The following is a 19,228-nucleotide window of genomic DNA, read 5'->3' on the forward strand; positions in this document are numbered from 1 at the left end:
CTATTTGAAAGCACTCACTGGAAAGGGCCTATCCAGAGATGCCAGCAAGTCTGCCCACTCGCGTGCTCTCACAGTTGGCCTGTGCTGCTGCCATTCATAGATTGCTTTTGAAAATGAAATCCTGAGAATCCCATGAAGTTCTGAGCTGTCAGATTAATATTTCTTAATGTAAATGACAGCTACGTAGGCAAAAAGTAATTTACAGTGCATTGCTGTCTGGGACAAATGTACATCTTATAGATGTGTGTTTATATGGGGGGGGGGGGGGGGATACTTTTTAAGTATCTGGTCTGGGTCCAGAGCTGTGGGCCCCGATGCAAGTTTTACATGGGCCCCCCAAGTGCTCTATACATAACAATTGATACGGCACACCAAAATGCAATGGCAACTACAGTGTCAGAGGTGCAAGAAGGGGATGGGGAACAATGTGTTAATGATTACCACTATTCAAAGTGTCTATAGAAGTGATTATTATGAGCACAGGACCAATAGAGAGCTAATACTGCAGTTGAGGGAGGGCCCTTCTGCAGTGGCGTAGCTAAGGAGCTGTGGGCCCCGGTGCAAGTTTTACATGGGGCCCCCCCCAAGCACTCTATACATAACAATTGATTTGGCGCACCAAAACCTGCCAAAGACAACCACAGAGTCAGAGTTGCAAGAAGGAGATGGGGAACAGTGTTTTAAGGATTACTACTATTCAAAGCATCTATAAAAGTGATTATTACCAGCACAGGACCAACAGAGAGCTAATACTGTGATGAAGGGTGGACCCTTCGGGGCCCCTTTGGCCCAAGGGCCCCGATGCGGTCGCTACCTCTGCACCCCCTATTGCTACGCCCCTGCCCTTCTGGCTCCCTTTGGCCCAAAGGCCCCGATGCGGTCGCAACCTCTGCAACCCCTATTGCTATGCCCCTGGGGCTGAACCTGTATGCTTTCTCAGGCAAGGTTGCATGTAGGTGGTCAGAGGACTGCTGTATTCCTATGTGTTCAGAAATGACCAGGGAGACCCAGATGATGGGATGCTCCTCCCTTCTTCCCTATGTTGGACCCAATTCTGGGAACCCTGCACCTCTGATGATGTGACCTCATGCTACAAAATTCCTGTAAGGAAAAGGGGAGTATCCCATCCCCCAGGGACTCTCAGGTAGAATTGTTGTTCAAATTCGGGATCCTGCATCTAGTGGACAGGGTCACGGGATGAAGCACGGCATGAGTGACCTCCCGATGGCGCTGTCCACTAGCTTTGGTGCTAAAGTGCAGTGTTCATCATAATTCAGGTTTCCGAATGCAGGATCCCGAATTCAAACACCATCGCTACTCCCTGGTGGTCATTTCTGAATATATATGATTACAGCAGTTTGGTGCCCACATCCGTTCCTCTTTGTGAATACATTGTCTAATGTAAGTGTGGAAGCATGGACTATTTGCCTGCGCCGTCAGTGTATTCTTGTATCTTAGAGTTTTTGTGTACATATAGCTGTAATCACATAACTGCAATTTTGCTATACTTTTAACAAAATTTGTAATGGTTCACAAGTCACAACAAGCCAGAACAGGTTTGGATATTCTTGCCTGAAGCAGGAAACAAGGGTGTAGGAGCCCTTACGGAAAAAAAACGGCACCACCATAGGCGCCTATTATAAAACCCGCAATTAGCGTCAAAGAAAGGACATTTTTGCTGCAAAATCGCGGCTTTTATAATGACTGTGACGCCCAGAAGCACCCAATTACCGGCAATGATTTTAAATATGTATTGCTATTGCATTTTTGCAAGATATTTAAAATCATTGCCGGTAATCTAGCACCTCCGGGTGCCGAAATGTGCCTACTTTTGCCGCACATCGCAGCTATGCAGTAGAGGGGGGAAGAAAGGTTTAGGGGGTTTAGGGTTAGGCGCCAACAGGGGAGGGGTTAGGGTTAGGCACCATCAGGGAGGGTCTTAAGGTCTGGCTCCACTGGGGAGGGGGAGCTTAGGGTTAGGAATTACCAGTGGGGGTCTTAGGGTTAGGCATCACAAGGAGGCAAACCCCTGCACCCTTTTTCCAGGTACCTTTTTTACATGTATGCATTTTTGCCACCCAATAGCAAAAAAAGATTCTTAAAGAAAACACGAGGTGAAAATAAACGATGAGATAAACAATTGTATCTATCATTCCCCTCAAAATGCCTTTTTTTTTAGATATCCCACAGTTTTATTCAACCTTTAAATCTACTTTTTAAGTTTTTACTGTTTCAGTGTCTCTGCTCAATGACATATTCATTGACAAATGCCAGAGCTAAAATCTATTAACTATTGAACTTTTTATCTCTTTCCTGCTCTCAAAAGCCATTTACTGCCAGGAAAGTGTTTTATGTATGTAATTCTTTATTAGTGAGGCTTAGCTATAGTCCGACCCAGTCCCGACCTTGACAGAAACTGTTACTTGCCTACCAGATGTTTAACTTTCAGGCAGAGAAAGAAAAAAAAGAAACACATCATAGTTAATAGTGTGCTCAGCACGGTACATACGCATGTCTATCTCATCATGTCATATATCATCTCGTGTATCCTTTAAATAACAATCCACATTAGGCTTTCTTGGTCACTCTTGGGTGATCCCCAGCAATTCCCAGTGTTGCAGAACTTTAGAGAACTATGTGTGGTTATATAGTAGTAATAGGTAGTGTGTGTACACTATCCAGTAAGTGCCCTAGAGTAATGTGGGTGCTCTGGTCATGGTTACTGGATAAACCAAGGCAAAGCAGGTATAGACCGGTAGTACTTTATAAAATCATATTACCTTTATTACTGTTAACAATCCATAAACCGACATTTCGAGACAACTAAGTGCCTCTTTATCACGGAGTACATGAGCAGAACTATGTCCACATGGGGCAGCAGCTGCAGTAATGCAGCAATAAAGTTTATATGAATTTATGGAGTGCCGGTCTATACCTACTGGGTTATATTACTCTGTACGGCGCTGCAGAACATGTCAGTGTTATATAAATGCTAAATAATATTAATAAAGAACTTATAGAGTACCTATATGGAATAGTGGCTTCTCTGGGCTCAGAGTGGTTCCATTCGCCAATGGGGACTGATTAGGCTTACTCTGGGTTGGAGGCATGAATGTGGCAGAAGCCAAAGGGATGGTTGGTCCAAACTGTAAAGGTCCGTTTGCCACTGAAGGCACTGTCACTGATACCGGCATTGCTGAGGCATTCACACTCTTCTGCGGGGATGCAAGAGAAAACTGTGCGGTGGGTTGTGGGGGAACTCCAAATGGTAGACCTGAAGATTGCATGCTGAGTCTGACACCTGGAGACTTGATAAGAGAGAAAAACAAACGTCAATAGAAGTATTATGTGCAAAGAGATCATTTATATATTCTGTAGTGATGCACTGTTTGAGACCCCAGTCACTTTCTTAAAGCTGCATTATCACAAGTACCTTCTGTTTTACAGCGGACCTGAACTCAGAACATCCTCTCTGCTCTAAAAGATGCACAACAGCATAATAAGTTTTAAACAAAAAACATTTCTTTGTTACAGCTGATACAAATCCTACAATAAATCTGCACTGTTTCTATTTCCTGCTTTCATGGAAGCAGACATATTTGTTAACAGCCTGTGCTTTCAAGTGAGCTTATCTGCCATCTCTGGCAGTCATGTGACACGGGAGAGAGATCAAATTACAACTTGTGATAAAACACAAATGAGGGGGAATTAAACATGCATCCTTCTGCCCTGTGCAAGAGTTAGGGTTGCCAGGTCGGCTGATGGAGAAAACCGGACAGGGGGTGGAGTTAGGGGTGGAGTTAGGGGCGGAGTCAGAAGCACACTTTTATGTAGAGTGGGGCTAAGCAATGGGCTTTTTAAAAATTTTTTTATAGTATTTATATCGCACTGACATCTTCTGCAGCACATTACAGAGTACATAGCCATGTCACTAACTGTCCTCACCAGTAGTACTGGTCCAGTGCACATAAGAGACAGTTTTTCACCAGTAACTGCACATAAGAGACAGCTTTTCACCAGTAAATGCACATTATAAGAGACACCTTTTCGCCAGTAAATGCACATAATAAGAGACAGCTTTTCCCCAGTAAATGCACATAATAAGAGACAGCTTTTCACCAGTAAATGCACAAAAGAGACAGCTTTTCACCACTAAATGCACATAATGACAAACAGCCAGTGTTCCCAGTATATGTAGCCAGGGATATATGTGCCCAGTATATGTAGCCAGGGGGTATATATGTCCCAGTATATGTAGGCAGGGGTGTAAATGTCCCAGTATACGTAGGCAGGGGTATATATGTCCCAGTATATGTAGCCAGGGGGTATATGTGCCCAGAATAGGTAGCCAGGGGGTATATGTGCCCAGAATAGGTAGCCAGGAGCTATATGTGCCCAGAATAGGTAGCCAGGGGCTATATGTGCCCAGAATAGGTAGCCAGGGGCTATATGTGCCCAGAATAGGTAGCCAGGGGCTATATGTGCCCGGAATAGGTAGCCAGGGGCTATATGTGCCCGGAATAGGTAGCCAGGGGGTATATGTGCCCAGAATAGGTAGCCAGGGGCTATATGTGCCCAGAATAGGTAGCCAGGGGGTACATGTGCCCAGAATAGGTAGCCAGAGGCTATATGTGCCCAGAATAGGTTAGGTAGCCAGGTGCCCCCTGCCCCCCCCCCCCCCCCGCAGGAGGAGAACAGTGCAGCAGAGAGAGAGCTGGGAGCAGCGGTGGAGAAGGGGGGCAATCTCCCCCCCTTCCCTCACCTTAGGGTGCTCTCTCTCCCCTGCTGTCTCCTCCAATATGATGTGCAGGCTGGCGGGTGGCTGCGGGCGGAACTTACCTCTGTGTCGCAGGCGCCGGAAGTTCGGGTCCCGCAGCCGCTGAGATTCGACTCAAAAAAGATCCGGATCAAAGATTCGAATCATTCATGAGCCGGACAACACTATTCAGACTGATTAGTGTTGTCCGGCTCATGAATGATTCGGATCTTTGATCCGGATCTTTTTTGAGTCGAATCTCAGCGGCTGCAGGACCCGAACTTCCGCCGCTGGAGCGACACAGAGGTAAGTTCCGCCTGCAGCCACTCGCCAGCCCTGCACATCATATTGGAGGCGACAGCGGGGGAGAGAGAGCACCCTAAGGTGAGGGAAGGGGGGGGGAGATTGCCCCCCTTCTCCACCGCTGCTCCCAGCTCTCTCTCTGCTGCGCTGTTCTCCTCCTGCGCTGCGGCGGGGGGCGCTAAACCGGACAACTTAATTGTCCGGTTTAGCATGCCTTTTTGCACCGGACACAGCGCACAATAACCGGACTGTCCGGTGTAAAACCGGACACCTGGCAACCCTAGCAAGAGTTCAGGTCCACTTTAAGAAGGCAAACTACACTGAGTGTTGGCTTTTTAGTAGGAGGGCTTTTTGGTCTCTTTTAGTCCCCTATACTTTCCTAGTAGTTTTGGGTCACCCCGAGCTGCTTGGCTATTCTGGTGTAAAGTAGAAAGCACTAAAGACGGCTGGTCTCTGTGCGAAAGAAGCCATACTGTATTATAAAGCTTCTACCTATGTCTTGGTAGGTATATCATTTTATGAAGGAGATGTTCACAACACAGTCTATTCACTAAAAAAAAGGTAAAAATGTACATGCACAGACAGTGCATGTAAATGTTACAGGTTTTTTTTTTCCCCAAGACTTTTTATTAGGTGGTAATGCATTGAAGATTAGAACAATAGTGAATACAACCCGATGTTAGCAAACAGAATTGTATGCTTAAAGGACATCAGTCACAAATGAATTACAAATACCGGTAAATACAGTGAATAATGTAAACAGAAATAAAAAGCCATAAAAAATAGTGTAATTAGAGTTCTGTAACTCTGTAACTGATCACGTTATTCTAACTCACTGCACACAGGCTTTGAATCAAAGGATACCAGAGCCAAAAGAAAGAGGAGAAACAAACGGGAGAGCAGACATATAAGGGGAGCTGTGCTGATGCCCATCGCTCCCCAGTGGCGTAGCTAAGGAGCTGTGGGCCCCGGTGCAAGCTTTACATGGGGCCCCCCAAGCACTCTATACATAACAATTGATACGGTGCACCCTGCCAATGTCAACTACAGTGTCAGAGGTGCAAGAAGGGGATGGGAAACAGTTTGTTAATGATTACTACTATTCAAAGCATCTATAGAAGTGATTATTAACAGCATATGGCCAATAGCGAGCTAATACTGTGCTTGAGGGAGTGCCCCTCGGGGCCCCTCTGGCCGCTACTTCTGCAACCCCTATTGCTACACCACTGTCGCTCCCCCCGTTCTCCTCTGCCCCCTCTTTTCCTATCTAACGACCCCCTGACAGCCTCTTCCAGGGAGTCGGGATCACTGCACCTGTGCTGGCCGACGCGCCGGGAGCCCTCTGCACAAGCGCATGACATAATGTGCTTGGGTATGCTGGGGGGGTCTTTAGATAAACGAGGGGGGCAGAGGAGAATGTGGGGGAGTGATGGACATCAGCACAGCTCCCCTTACATGCATGCTACCCACGTTTCTCCTCCTTTTTTCGGCTCTTCTATCGTTTAATGTGTATGGTATACTGTGGACAGTTTGCATTGCAGTCCACACACATTAAAAGGCGTGCATTGGGCAACGCCCACAGTGTGAATGCAGCCTTGGGAAAGCTACAGAACTGGAGACATCTGAAAGTCCTCTGGAGAAGAAGGCCTCTATGACAATGGTCTTACCAGATTAATGCTTTTCTGGAACTTTTTGCTCAGGCAGTGGCGGTGTCTATGGGCACGGGGATGGTGACTCCGATGCTGGTTGTTCATGCGATCTCAGACCTGACAACTGAATCTGGAAGCTTCTATAAAACTGTCCTGGCGAGATATTAGTGGGTTAAAGTTCATCAAGGCTAAACTTTTTTATAGGAACAGTATAGTATTCTTGTTTTCATTACAGTAAACCTGAAGCCCGACCCCAAAAAAGAGTGAAAAAAGGTAGATGTTTGACATTGAAGAGAAAAGCCTTTAGATGCTCCATAGACTTCCCCAATCCTCCTTGATCCCTCTGTTGCTGTCCGGGATCCTCCAGAGGCTTCTCACGCTATCCTCTGGTCCTCTGCCAATGCCGGAGACCCTGCTTAACCGGTTCTGGTCTACGATGATTGAAATCTATGCCCTGTTTATGTTCTGTTAATTCTGCCAGGGTGTAGGTTTCAATCATCCCCACCGTGCGTTCTCGCAGCTCCCACCGCTGTCTGCTCACTCTGCTGTTACGCTGACAGCAGAGCTACCGCATATCGGTCAGGAGCCAATTTCATTGGCCCCCGTGATTGCTGTGAGCCAATCACAGTACGAAATAGGAAGAGGATGGCTCTGGTCCTTAAAGTGTATACAAGGCGTTATGTGACATGATGAGATAAACATGTGTATGTACAATGCCAAACATTGATAACCAGGCTGTTTTACTTGCTTTATTTTGCTGCCTGAAAGAGTTCATTTCTAGGCATGGAAGTGACAGCTTCTGTCTTGTTGGTACCTTGTCAGGGAATATAGTAAAAATCACTGATAAGCAAATTACAGCCATAAAAGTTTTACTGACACAATACAACAATTGAGGGCAGGGAGATATAAAATATATGAACTATGGACTTTTTTCTAACTCTGGTACATTTAATAGGATGTCACTGATTAGAGACATTAAAACATTCAGCCTACTTTGTAAATGTTTTAATAAATTAAAAAAAAACCCTGGGATACTTAAAAAAAGTCATTTTTAGTAGGAGGAGAATAAATATTAGTGTTTATCTCATCAGTTTATTTTCACCCTGGGTTCACTTTAGAGACCAGAGCCTAAAAATCTACTCAGCAGCACTGAAAAGGCTTTGTGTTTCTTTAACGGTTTAACAGCATCAGAACTTTGTTTTTCTTACAAGCCTCATTTTTAGCTGCACAGAAGAAAACAGCATTTTCCCCCTGATACAGTGCAAAGCATGATGAGATGTCTGATGTTGTTGTTCTTGTTCTGCTGTTTTGGTGCAATTTTTTTTTTTTTTTTACATTTTGAATTTGAGATTAAAAGCCTAGCGCACGCAGCTAGGAGTGATGATCAGGACACAGGATAGTTGGAACTGTGTCTCATGCTCCCTGTCACCTCCTTTCAACCAAAAAGATGGCTACCCCATGAAATCACAAACATTTGCCTGTTCTTTTAAAACAGGGTGGGTAAGAGATTATATTACCTATCTATTTTAATTAACATAACTAATGTAACTTAATGACAGTATGTTTCTTTAGGCTGAAGTTCCCCTTTAACATCTGCACCAGGGCAAGCAAGGCCACATCTGCACAGTAGCGTGGAGCCGCTCATGCACATTGGTTCGCGCTCAGCGACGGAGCGCCGTCTATAGGCTCCACAGGCTTCCCTCTTCTTAGGTATTTATTTTTGTACTCGAAGTTTGGCTCAGGTACACTTTAACCCTTTAGCCCCTGCCAAGCTTCCTCTCCTCCAAATTGCACCTTTGCTGTCCAAACCAGTTTGGACATTTTCGCATGTGCCAAGAAAATACATTTCACAGACTGAAACACTCCTAAGCTATTTTTTGTGTGAAATAATTAAATTATAAAGTGATCAATTTAGTATCTAATTTAGTAATCTATGAAAGTTACCTTCGTACAGTGAAGACACCTGGGAGCCTAAAATCTTGGCAGTTGATAGGGGATGAAATACTTATTTCACTTTGACTTTGGGACACTGGATTTTTGAGGGGCCTGTGTTGTTGACAATCTGTTTCTCACAGGTACCATTACAATTAAAGACTGGTCATTGCTTTGTCAGAGGGCAAACAAGCAAAATCATTGGGGGTCTATATACCTCCCAACTTTTTGAGAAAAGAAAGAGACACTTTAAGACACGCCCCTGCCAGACTTCTAACCATGCCCCTACCGCACTCCTCAACATGCATATTCAGAATCAAAAGATGTAGTTTTATCATTCAACCACACTGGTTCTTTCTATAATCATTAGTTTTTCTTCATCAGAATATATTAAGATGAGAAATACATCAGTTTAAATGATGAGAATACATTTTAAAGTGAGTTAAACACATTTTTCAGTAGAAACATACATAGAACAAATGAGGAAGAAAAAAAGGGAGAGAGGAATTTGGTTCCCAAAGAGGGCTTGTCCCTTCCAAAGAGGAACAGTTGGATGGGGCGTGCGTGTGTGCATTTTCACCTGAACTGACATGCCATCAGACTTTGTCTGTTTGTTTGCTCAGGGTAACTCAGTCACTTCTGAAACGGTGTGCACACACTTTCACTATGTTCTCCTTGACCTTGACATTCATCTGCCTTTTCTCACGCAATACAAGCAGTCTGGCAAAATACACCCTCCTATTATTGTAAGCATATCCAACCTCATATGAACTTCCTTGTTCTCAACTCCTTTTAAGCTCCCTTGACATTTTGACTTTTCAAGAATCACCCCCAGCTCCAAACACAACTAGGCTGCACTCTTACCCACCACTCTAACTTTCTCTTCCTTCTTGCTGCTGGTGGTGATATGTCACCTAACCTTGGGTTGGGGACCCCACCCAGATTCAGTTGCTCTACACACCGGTCTCACATATCTTACAGGCAGCATTTGTGTACCTGAGAACTTTATTAATAAAATGTATGTTTCCTGTAAGGATCCGCTCAGCTGGCTGCACAGGCAGACAGCTGTTTGACCATTCCTTATGTCTGAGGGATGCAGGTCTCTGGAAAGGAGACCTGGCTTCATCTTGCAACTTTCAGAGTTGCTTTGCTGGGGGATTTGCATACATGCAAATTGCCCAGCTGTCTCCTTTGAGGGCTGGCAGTATAAAAAGCTATGTTTCCCAGAGTCCTTGGCTGGTCATTCCTTCAAGGTTTGTTGAAACACTCCTAGAGTGTCAGCCATGCTATTTCTTGTCAAAGTTATCTTAGAGTAATTCTTGGGACTGCACTAGGCAGTTTCCCTAGTGCAGTAAGGTTATTATCTGTTTTGTCTGTATTGCCTCTCTGTTGCGATTGTCCTGTCACCAACGGTGGTTGTCAGGAAATCGTTCTGTCTGTCTGGGGTGCTAACCAGAGCAGCAGTTGCTACTGGTAGCCCCTTCTGTTTATCTTTCTTGGATCGCACTAGCCTCTAGCGGTAGCGGCTGTGGGTCCTTCTGATCTATGTTCTTGGAGTGTAAGCTGGAGCAGCGGTTGCTACCGGCTACCTCATTTGTCTGTCGTGTTTGGATCGCACTAGCCTCTAGCGGTAGTGGCTGTGGATCTTTCTGATCTGCTTTCTTGGAGTATAGCTGGAGCAGCGGTTGCTACCGGCTATCTCATCTGCCTGTCTTGCTTGGATCGCACTAGCCCCTAGCGGTAGCGGCTGTGGATCCTTCTGATCTGTAATCCTGTTCCTGAACTCGGATTGCACTCGCTCTGGCGGAAAGAGCAGTGGATCCTTCCTCTCTTATTCCTGTTTTCCGTTTGTCTGTTTTGTCTGATACGAACGCTTGCTGTAGGCTCGGTGAGGAAACCGTTAAGCAAGCGCTCACGTCCTCTGTTCCGTGTTTGTCTGTCGGTGGTTAGTTAGGGTGGCGTGCTTGTCTCTGTTGCGCGTAACGTGCGGAGACCGCACTGTAAACGCGTTCGCTGTTGCGAATGAGTGCGGTGCGTTTAGTTAGCGTTTGTTGTTTTCGTTATTTTCTCATTGTCGTTTGCTGTGCCTTTGCTCCTCTCGTGTTCTGTTCTGATCTGTCTTGTGTCACTTTTGGCGATCGACTTTCTCGCGATCGCGTTCCTACTTTTGTTTCTGCTGATGTGTGGTCACCGTCGCAGGGTCGCGACTAGATTGGTGAACACACATTCATCCTGTACCTGTGTTCTTTCTCTTTAAAGGGAAGGTTCAGGGACTAGCTAAAAAAAATAAAAATCCATTTCCACTTACCTGGGGCTTCCTCCAGCCCGTGGCAGGCAGGAGGTGCCCTCGGCGCCGCTCCGCAGGCTCCCGGTGGTCTCCGGTGGCCGACCCGACCTGGCCAGGCCGGCGGCCAGGTCGGGCCTCTTCTGCGCTCCATGGTGCGTTCCACGCCGGCGCGCTGACGTCATCGGACGTCCTCCGGGTTGTACTGCGCAGGCTCAGAACTACTGGAGGAAGCCCCAGGTAAGTGGAAATGGATTTTTATTTTTTTTAGCTAGTCCCTGAACCTTCCCTTTAAGGGCTATCTTGCCCTACCCGGTTGCAAATCAGACACTTCTCAGGCTTCTGTGGCAGCGCGGAGACCTTGCTCCTCTGCGCTCCACAGCTCCACCTGCCGGTGAGAATTTCCCTCTACTGGTGCTTGCACCAAAGCTGGGTTCCCCTTCATACGCTTGTGGAGGATTTCCGCCGTGTCAGCGCACGCTTTGTGCGCTGATCACGGAGATTATTCCGCAATCGTTACATTTCCATTTATGTAGCTCCTATAGCTGGCATCTTGTGGAACAACTTGAACATATGATCCGTGAACTCTTTATCTCACAGTCCCTCACCTTCCTCAGCCTAAAGGTGGCCGTACACCTGGCGATTTTGCTGCACGATCAACCATTCAATTTGATAATTTTATCGAGAATCGACTGTGCCCCAGTGTGCTTGATCAATGAAAACTGGCCAATCATGTCGAATCGACCAACTTTGTCGATCGAGCAGGATGGAAGATATCGACCAATCATACAGGCGTGTTCACATGATTTTAATCAGCAAAGAATCGATTTTTGGTTTCAGTGCATGGAGGCACAGCATTGTTCAGATCAGATTTTGTGAAGGAGAATCACATAGGACCTCGGTTGTAGGGTGGCCCCTAGTCGATCAACTGTCGAACAACCACATTGAAGTTGACTGCCCAATAAAGTCGATTGCTTAGCCAATCGAAGCACTCTGTCATTCATAGTTACATAGTTATTTAGGTTGAAAAAAGACATACGTCCATCGAGTTCAACCAGAGAACAAAGTACAACACCAGCCTGCTCCCTCACATATTTCTGTTGATTCAGCAGCTTACCATAAAGTTCAGCCCCACATCCAGCCCAGGGGCCTGTTTCATTCTCAACAGTTGCCAGCGTAAAGTGCTGCTGACTCTTTAACGCATGCAAATTGCAGTTCGCATGATTCAGTTGCACTGCATTGCTAGGCAAATGTTAGCTTGCCCAGCAGCACAAGAAGGAATGCATTTGAATGTTTTTATAATTGTTCCATGGTACCGTTAATTAATGATGTACCAAAAGAACATGCCAAGTTCCTAGATTAAGTTTAGAACATACGCATATATCTTGGCGTCCATAAAGACAGCACCTGGATCATTACTTGTGTCAAATGATCTAATTAAAATGTTGTTGATGTAATTTTGATTAGGAAAGATGTAGATTACTTACGTTAATAAGCCAAGTAGCGTCACTTATGTACGCACCTGCTCTATTCAGATGGCTGAATAGAGTACTGGTTAAGGGCACCGCCTTTGACATGGGAGACCAGGGTTCAAATCCTGGCTACGGTCAGTACCTATCCAGTAAGGAGTTCAAGGCAAGACTCCCTAACACTGCTGGGTGGCCTCCTGAGCGTATCCCAGTGGCTGCAGCTCTTGAGCGCTTTGAGTCTGACAGGAGAAAAGCGCTATATAAATGTTCGGATTATTATTATTATTATTATTATAGATAACCCACTAGTTCAAAATGTCAGAATGTACCAGCTAAAAATAAGTTTGAGTTTTATGCCTCCATGTAAAATCCCCTAACCAACGCTATCTTAGAAAAAATATAATTAAAAGCCCTGGCAGGCTGGTATATTTGATCATTGAGCTGAAACTCTACTGAGATCGATTGAGGCCTAAAAGACTACCTACCTTCCACTGTGATTCTAGAACACAAGAGAGGTAATGTGCATTATTCTTGGTGAATTTATTGACAATAGCTTATATAAACGTTAAAGACTTGTCATTTCGAACTTCAGCAATTTTTTAAGTTTTTTAGATAACTTTTTTATGCTATACTTCATATACAATCAGTAAGCATTACCATTTAAATGCAATTGCAAGCTTAGGGACAACTACCTAGCTTTGATTGATTAAGATATATCTATTTAAAGCTCGTTATACAAAAACTAGAACTCTAAATATCATTTTTTTAAGGATAAAGCTATATTTGTGTGTACCATACACGGTACAATCTCGAGATAAAAATTATCGATGGAAGTTAAAATCTACAGCAGAAGAATTGCTATGTTGATATGGACTTGTTTCACTAAAGGAACTTTGAAAATGTATTTTGGATGATGGACAACTGGAGAGATGTATATTCCTGTATATATGCTTTATCTATATATTTTATTTCAATATAATTTTATAAAATTCAACAGATGAGTATTTTTTCCAGAGGTAAACCTGTTAACCTATAAATATTCTGTTTAAAGGGAGCTACGCACCCACTACTGACTAATCTTGATTATGACAACTTTTTAGGCTTGTCAATTAAGTAGTTCATAATCATTTAAGGCAGATATTGCTAAGATATTTGACAACAGCGTGCTTTGCTTGATGGGGGAGGGTCTGTAACTAGTCAGCACGGGGTGTCAAATACCCCAGCTAAGCCACTTTCTTATCTCTGTAGTAGAAAATGGCTGCAGAAATATTGGTTTTTATGATTGTAATGTGCTAACTCTTTTGTGTAATTACAAATAAATAATTTTTCATAATTATTATTTTTGTGACAATAGTTTCATAATTATGATAATTTTCGTAACTATGTGATTATATTCATCATGATTTTTTTGTGTAAAAAAAAAAATTACAATTTTGTATTACCCGTAATTTCATGTACATTACAACAGGAAATTAAACACTAAATTATGTTTTTAAGGGAGACTTAAGTGTCAAAAAAAGAGTTTAGAGGCAGGGAGCGCTCTGCACATGTGCAGTAGCAATTTCTACTTTAACTCCCCTGGCGGTATGATTATTTCTGGATTTTAGGTTTTTGTTTTTTTTTTAAAAGGTTTCAGACCCTAAAATCAGGAAATAATCATGCTGCCACAACGCCAGCAACGGCCCCAGCACTTATTCACCTTCCTGAGCTCCAGTGCTGCAATTTTACCTCTGCCTTCCAGGTGGCGCTGTAACTTTCGTGAGATCAATGACGGCGATCTCACCAGAGTGATTCAGAGCCTCCGAGGACAGGAAGGAGAATGGCTACCGACATCTGGACCCCCCAGGAGGTGAGTAAAAGCGCCTGCTGCACGGTATACTCTGCATAGAGCTCCCGGTGGCTAGTCCGAGCACAGCTCAGGATTACCGCCAAGGCAGTTAACACAAAATTCTGACATAAAATTACAATAAAATGAATTACACATTTTTCCGAAAATTACAAATGACGATTTTGTGTCGTAAGTACAAATTTTGTGTTGTAATGACGCAGACGTGAAATTTCGACTCATCCCTGCATTTAACCTCCTTGCCGGTTATCCCGAGCTCAGCCCGGGGTAACCTGCGCAGGAGGATTTCTCAGGCCCCGCTGGGCCGATTTGCATAATTTTTTTTCCTACACGCAGCCAGCACTTTGCTAGCTGCATGTGGTACTCGATCGCCGCCGCCACCCGCCGATTCGCCGCTACCCGCCGTGCCAAGCCCCCCCCCCCCCCCTGCCCCAGACCCCTGCGCAGCCTGGCCAATCAGTGCCAGGCAGCGCTGAGGGGTGGATCGGGATTCCCTGTGACGTCCCAACGTCCATGGATCTGTGACGTCATCCCGCCCTGTCGCCATGGCGACCGGGGAAGCCCTGCAGGAAATCCCATTCTGAACGGGATTTCCTGCTTACTCTGATCGTCGGAGGCGATCGGAGTGGGTGGTGGGATGCCGCCGCTCAGCGGCTATCATGTAGGGAGCCCTGGGCTCGCTACATGATTTAAAAAAAAAAAAAAAAAGTTCTGCGCTGCCTCCTTGCCGGCGGGAATTAGACCGGCAAGGAGGTTAATGATGTATTGTTTCAGTGTAATGCTAGGTACACGCCATACAATTTTCTGGCAGATTTACCTGCAAGATCGATTATTTCCAATATGTCCAAAATGAATTTCATTTTTAATTGTTTTTTTTTATCGATTTTCATTCAGTTCTATGAAAATCGATAAAAAAAATGATTGAAAAATGGATCGAAATTCAGATCGGACATGTTGGAAATAATCGATCTGGCAGGTAAATCTGCCAGAAAATTGTATGCTGTGTACCTAGCATTAGGCTGGGCTCACACTTTGCTTTTCTTTGCCTTTTCTGCATAGGAATACTGAGAAACAATGTTAATCAATGGTCTAGCTTGGTGTACTGTAATTTGCCCCTATACATTCCTAGTGGTTTGGGTCACCCCGAGCTGCTTGGTTGGTTACTCTCTTGCATTGGTCCAAGCCCTATCCCATACAGCCATATCAATCCCTTCCATGTAGAGATGAGGACCAAAAGTCCAGAACAGACTGTCTACATGTGGGGTTGATGTGGGTGTGTAAAATTTAAAGCTATAGGCTTGTTATACACCAGCGGTTCTGGATGCTAGCCTGGCTTACCGGGCAAAAAGAGATAATTTGCATATTCATAAGTGGTGCATTGTGGGTAACCACAAATGTTTACTTATAGCTGAATTATTGTAAGTTTCCTTCTGTTTTAAGAAGGCAAATTACACTAAGCATTGCTTTTTAGTAGGAGGGCTTTCTCTTAGCTCCTCATACATTCCTAGTGGTTTGGGTCACCCCGAGCTGCTTGGTTACTTTGTCAATGGTCTAGTTCATGCTTGGATGTGTTTTTCACATGCAGTAAGGCCTTATTCATATTAGGCTACGCAAAAGGTCATGTGATCAAATGCTATCTGCGTTGCTGATCCCATCCGTTACAGTGAATGGAATCAGTGCTGCGCTTTGTTGAACATGCGTGCAGCAGTGTGTTTGCGTATCACATTGCTGCCCAGCGCACAATGGGCTTGATTCACTAAACTGTGATAACTCCTATCACGGCCGTTTCCGTGTGAAAATTAGTGACTGCGTGTGCAAATTCGCAATATCACGCGAAAATGGCTGTGATATGAGATATCACGGTTTAGTGAATCAAGCCCATAGTCTGTACATCAGATGTACTAACTAAAAGAAATATGAGCCAAATTAGCAACCATAATACAATGATAAGTGCCTCTATGGATGAAAAAGCAAACACTATAAACCTAAGAAAAGAGTATCAATATAGGATTAATATAGGAATTCATACCCAAAATACAGGAATTCAATCTTTACACTTAAAGGGAACCTTATTGATTGAATTGAGAGATATGGATGTTTCCTTTTAACAATACCAGTCCTGCTGATCTCTTTGGCTGCAGTAGTGGCTGAATCACACACCTGAAACAAGCATGCAGCTAATCCAGTCTGACTTCAGTCACAGCACCTGATCTGCATGCTTGTTCAGGGGCTATGGCGGAAAGTATTAGAGCCACAGGATCAGCAGGAGAATCAGGCAACTGGTATTTATTTTAAAGGGAAGGTTCAGGGAGGGGATTAAAAAAATAAAAATAAATTTCCACTTACCTGGGGCTTCCTCCAGCCCGTGGCAGGCAGGAGGTGCCCTCGCCGCCGCTCCGCAGGCTCCCGGTGGTCTCCGGTGCCCGACCCGACCTGGCCAGGCCGGCTGCCAGGTTGGGCTCTTCTGTGCTCCATTTCCTGGCACTTCTGCGTCCCACGCCGGCGCGCTGGCGTCATCGGTTGTCCTCCGGGCTGTACTGCGCAGGCGCAGTAGTTCTGCGCCTGCGCAGTACAGCCCGGCGGACGTCCGATGACGTCAGCGCGCCGGCGTGGGATGCAGAAGTGCCAGGAAATGGAGCGCAGAAGAGCCCGACCTGGCAGCCGGCCTGGCCAGGTCGGGTCGGGCACCGGAGACCACCGGGAGCCTGCGGAGCGGCGGCGAGGGCACCTCCTGCCTGCCACGGGCTGGAGGAAGCCCCAGGTAAGTGGAAATTTATTTTTATTTTTTTAATCCCCTCCCTGAACCTTCTCTTTAAAAGGAAAAATCCATATCCTTCTCAGTTTAGGTTCCCTTTAAAGGGGTTCTTTTGATAGCAAAAAAAAAAAAAAACAGATAAAGAGAAAACCTCTTGTCAGACAAATAATTGACCGGCGCCGGTGGCGGGGAACGGGTGATCGTGGGAGGACGGCGTGGGACATGACAGCTACAAGGGGCCGATAGAAGCCCCAGGTAAGTGTCTGTTATTTTTTATTTTTTTTTTACTATCCACAGAACCCCTTTAAAAACAAAACAGCAGCATGTGGTAAACAGCAGTCTCTTGGGCACCTTTTACTACACCAGGTAAGCTTGCCATCTTGCTGACTCGGTACCCCTTAAAGGGACATGTTATATTAGAGAGGTTCATAGTCATATATTTCAGCGATCTTGTCAGGTACTGCTGTGTGTAATATTAACATTTTTCGTTGTTCAAAGCTGGAGTGGTTCAGTGCACTAATGTGTATTTGTGATGTTTGAGCTATAGTTTATTATATTGCATATTCATTATCAGCCCATCTGAGACCCCACACGCTGCTGTTTTGAGTTGTGCTGTCAAGTGTTTTTATGCTTGCCCTTTTGTTTCCAATAAAGATTGAATATCATTCCTACATATTGGCTATGGAGTGTGGACTGTGTAAGGATTCCTATATGGATGCTCTTTTCTTATGTTTAGGCTACTTTCCCATCAGGATGTTGCGTTTGATGCGACGTTAAGGTCGCACAACGTGCCCCTAACGCAACGCATTGTGCACTATAACTTGGACGTTAGTGTATTCTTTAGCCCTGCATTTGGTGCACCATTTTAGTCGCACAGTGAACGAAAATGGCGCATGCGTTACATATGAAAAAAAAAATTTATGAGCATTTGCAACACAACTAACGCAGCAGATTCTTTGCTACATGCACAGCATGCAGCACTTTCTAATAACGCCTCACGTTACACACAAACGCAACGTGTGCACTGTGAATGTCGCACAGACTAATGCTGCGTACACACTGGCGACTATGGTCGTTTGAAACAGCTAATTAACGATCGTTCCGCCAACAATCGGGGAAAAAAACTTTACCCAACGATCATTAACACGAACGACAAAAGAACGACATCGGGAAGATGGAAATATCCAACCTGACGGATCGTATCTACCGACAATCATTACAAAACTATAGTGTGTACAGACATCGGCCGAGAACGATCGTTACAAGGGCCAATGCGCCTGCGTTGAATTCTGCCCAGCTTCAGTACTTCCTTTGTAGCGCGGCCGTAAAGATTGTTACATTGCTCATTTCAATTAAACTTTGTTTTCAAGTTAACAATCATATATTTGTATCTATTGTAACTCCATGTTAGTGTTTTTTATTTTATTTTATATAAATATGTACGCAACATTTCCTTCTGATTGTTCTTTTCTGCGAGAACGATCGTTAAAATGTATATGATAATCGCTGCATCCCATCGTTGCATTCCAATATTTCCAATATCGTTCGTCTGGTAACTATCGTTCCTTGCAAACGATAGTTATCGCAAGTGTGTACGTAGCATTAGTATTGCTGTGCATTAGTCTGCGAAAGAGGCCTTATAGTGTATATAAACAGTCTGAAACAACTGACAGCAATGCAGCACTGTTAGGAAACTTATACAGAAAAACACACACAGAAAACTTATCAACAAGTGTGACTCCAGCCTTACAATGTCTGTAATATCTCCACCATCTATTGTGCAGTGCTGCATAATACATTAGCTCTATACTGAATAAAGTTAATAATAAACTGAAGTAATTTCCATTACCAACTAGAGTGTAGTTTCCCCTTTAAATAGTGTTACCCATATGATGGAGAGACTTGGCAACAATCACCTGGGAATATACATTGCATTGCTTGTGTGCAGTCAGTACTCACCAGTGTGGTCAGCTCCTGGCGAGTCCTCTGAGCAGAATGATCACTTTCTCCTCCTCGGATGATATTTGTACCCATCTGGCAAGTAAGTTTCACTTCCTCTTAGTCTGTTACAGAAACGAAACCTACATATTCCTAATTCCCATTATGCTGCAGCAAACATAACAGAGTCCTTCACTGCCACCTCAAATGCCCGAATATCATGTGCAACCCCTTCACTGCCAGGAGAGTCTGGATATCATGTGTAACCCCTTCACTTCCACCTCAAGAGCCTTAAT

The 19,228-nt window shown here is 44.6% G+C and overlaps 1 protein-coding gene across 2 annotated transcripts in view; it reads right to left on the minus strand.

Moving 5' to 3' along the window:
- Positions 1-18,981, minus strand: part of LOC137544930 (interferon-induced GTP-binding protein Mx3-like) — a 91,827-nt gene extending 72,846 nt beyond the window's left edge. Inside the window, exons 1-3 of one of the 2 annotated variants that reach the window (XM_068266026.1) lie at positions 18,954-18,981; positions 6,727-6,861; positions 3,026-3,308 (exon numbers count right to left, since the gene is read on the minus strand). In XM_068266026.1, the coding sequence (XP_068122127.1) occupies positions 3,026-3,308; positions 6,727-6,813 (370 nt within the window). In that variant the 5' untranslated portion in view covers positions 6,814-6,861; positions 18,954-18,981. The remainder of the gene's footprint in view (positions 1-3,025; positions 3,309-6,726; positions 6,862-18,953) is intronic. The other variant, XM_068266027.1, reaches the window with a different exon arrangement.
- Between the last annotated feature and the right edge of the window lie 247 nt (positions 18,982-19,228).

This window comes from Hyperolius riggenbachi, chromosome 2 (assembly GCF_040937935.1).
Source record: "Hyperolius riggenbachi isolate aHypRig1 chromosome 2, aHypRig1.pri, whole genome shotgun sequence".
Lineage (NCBI taxonomy): Eukaryota > Metazoa > Chordata > Amphibia > Anura > Hyperoliidae > Hyperolius > Hyperolius riggenbachi.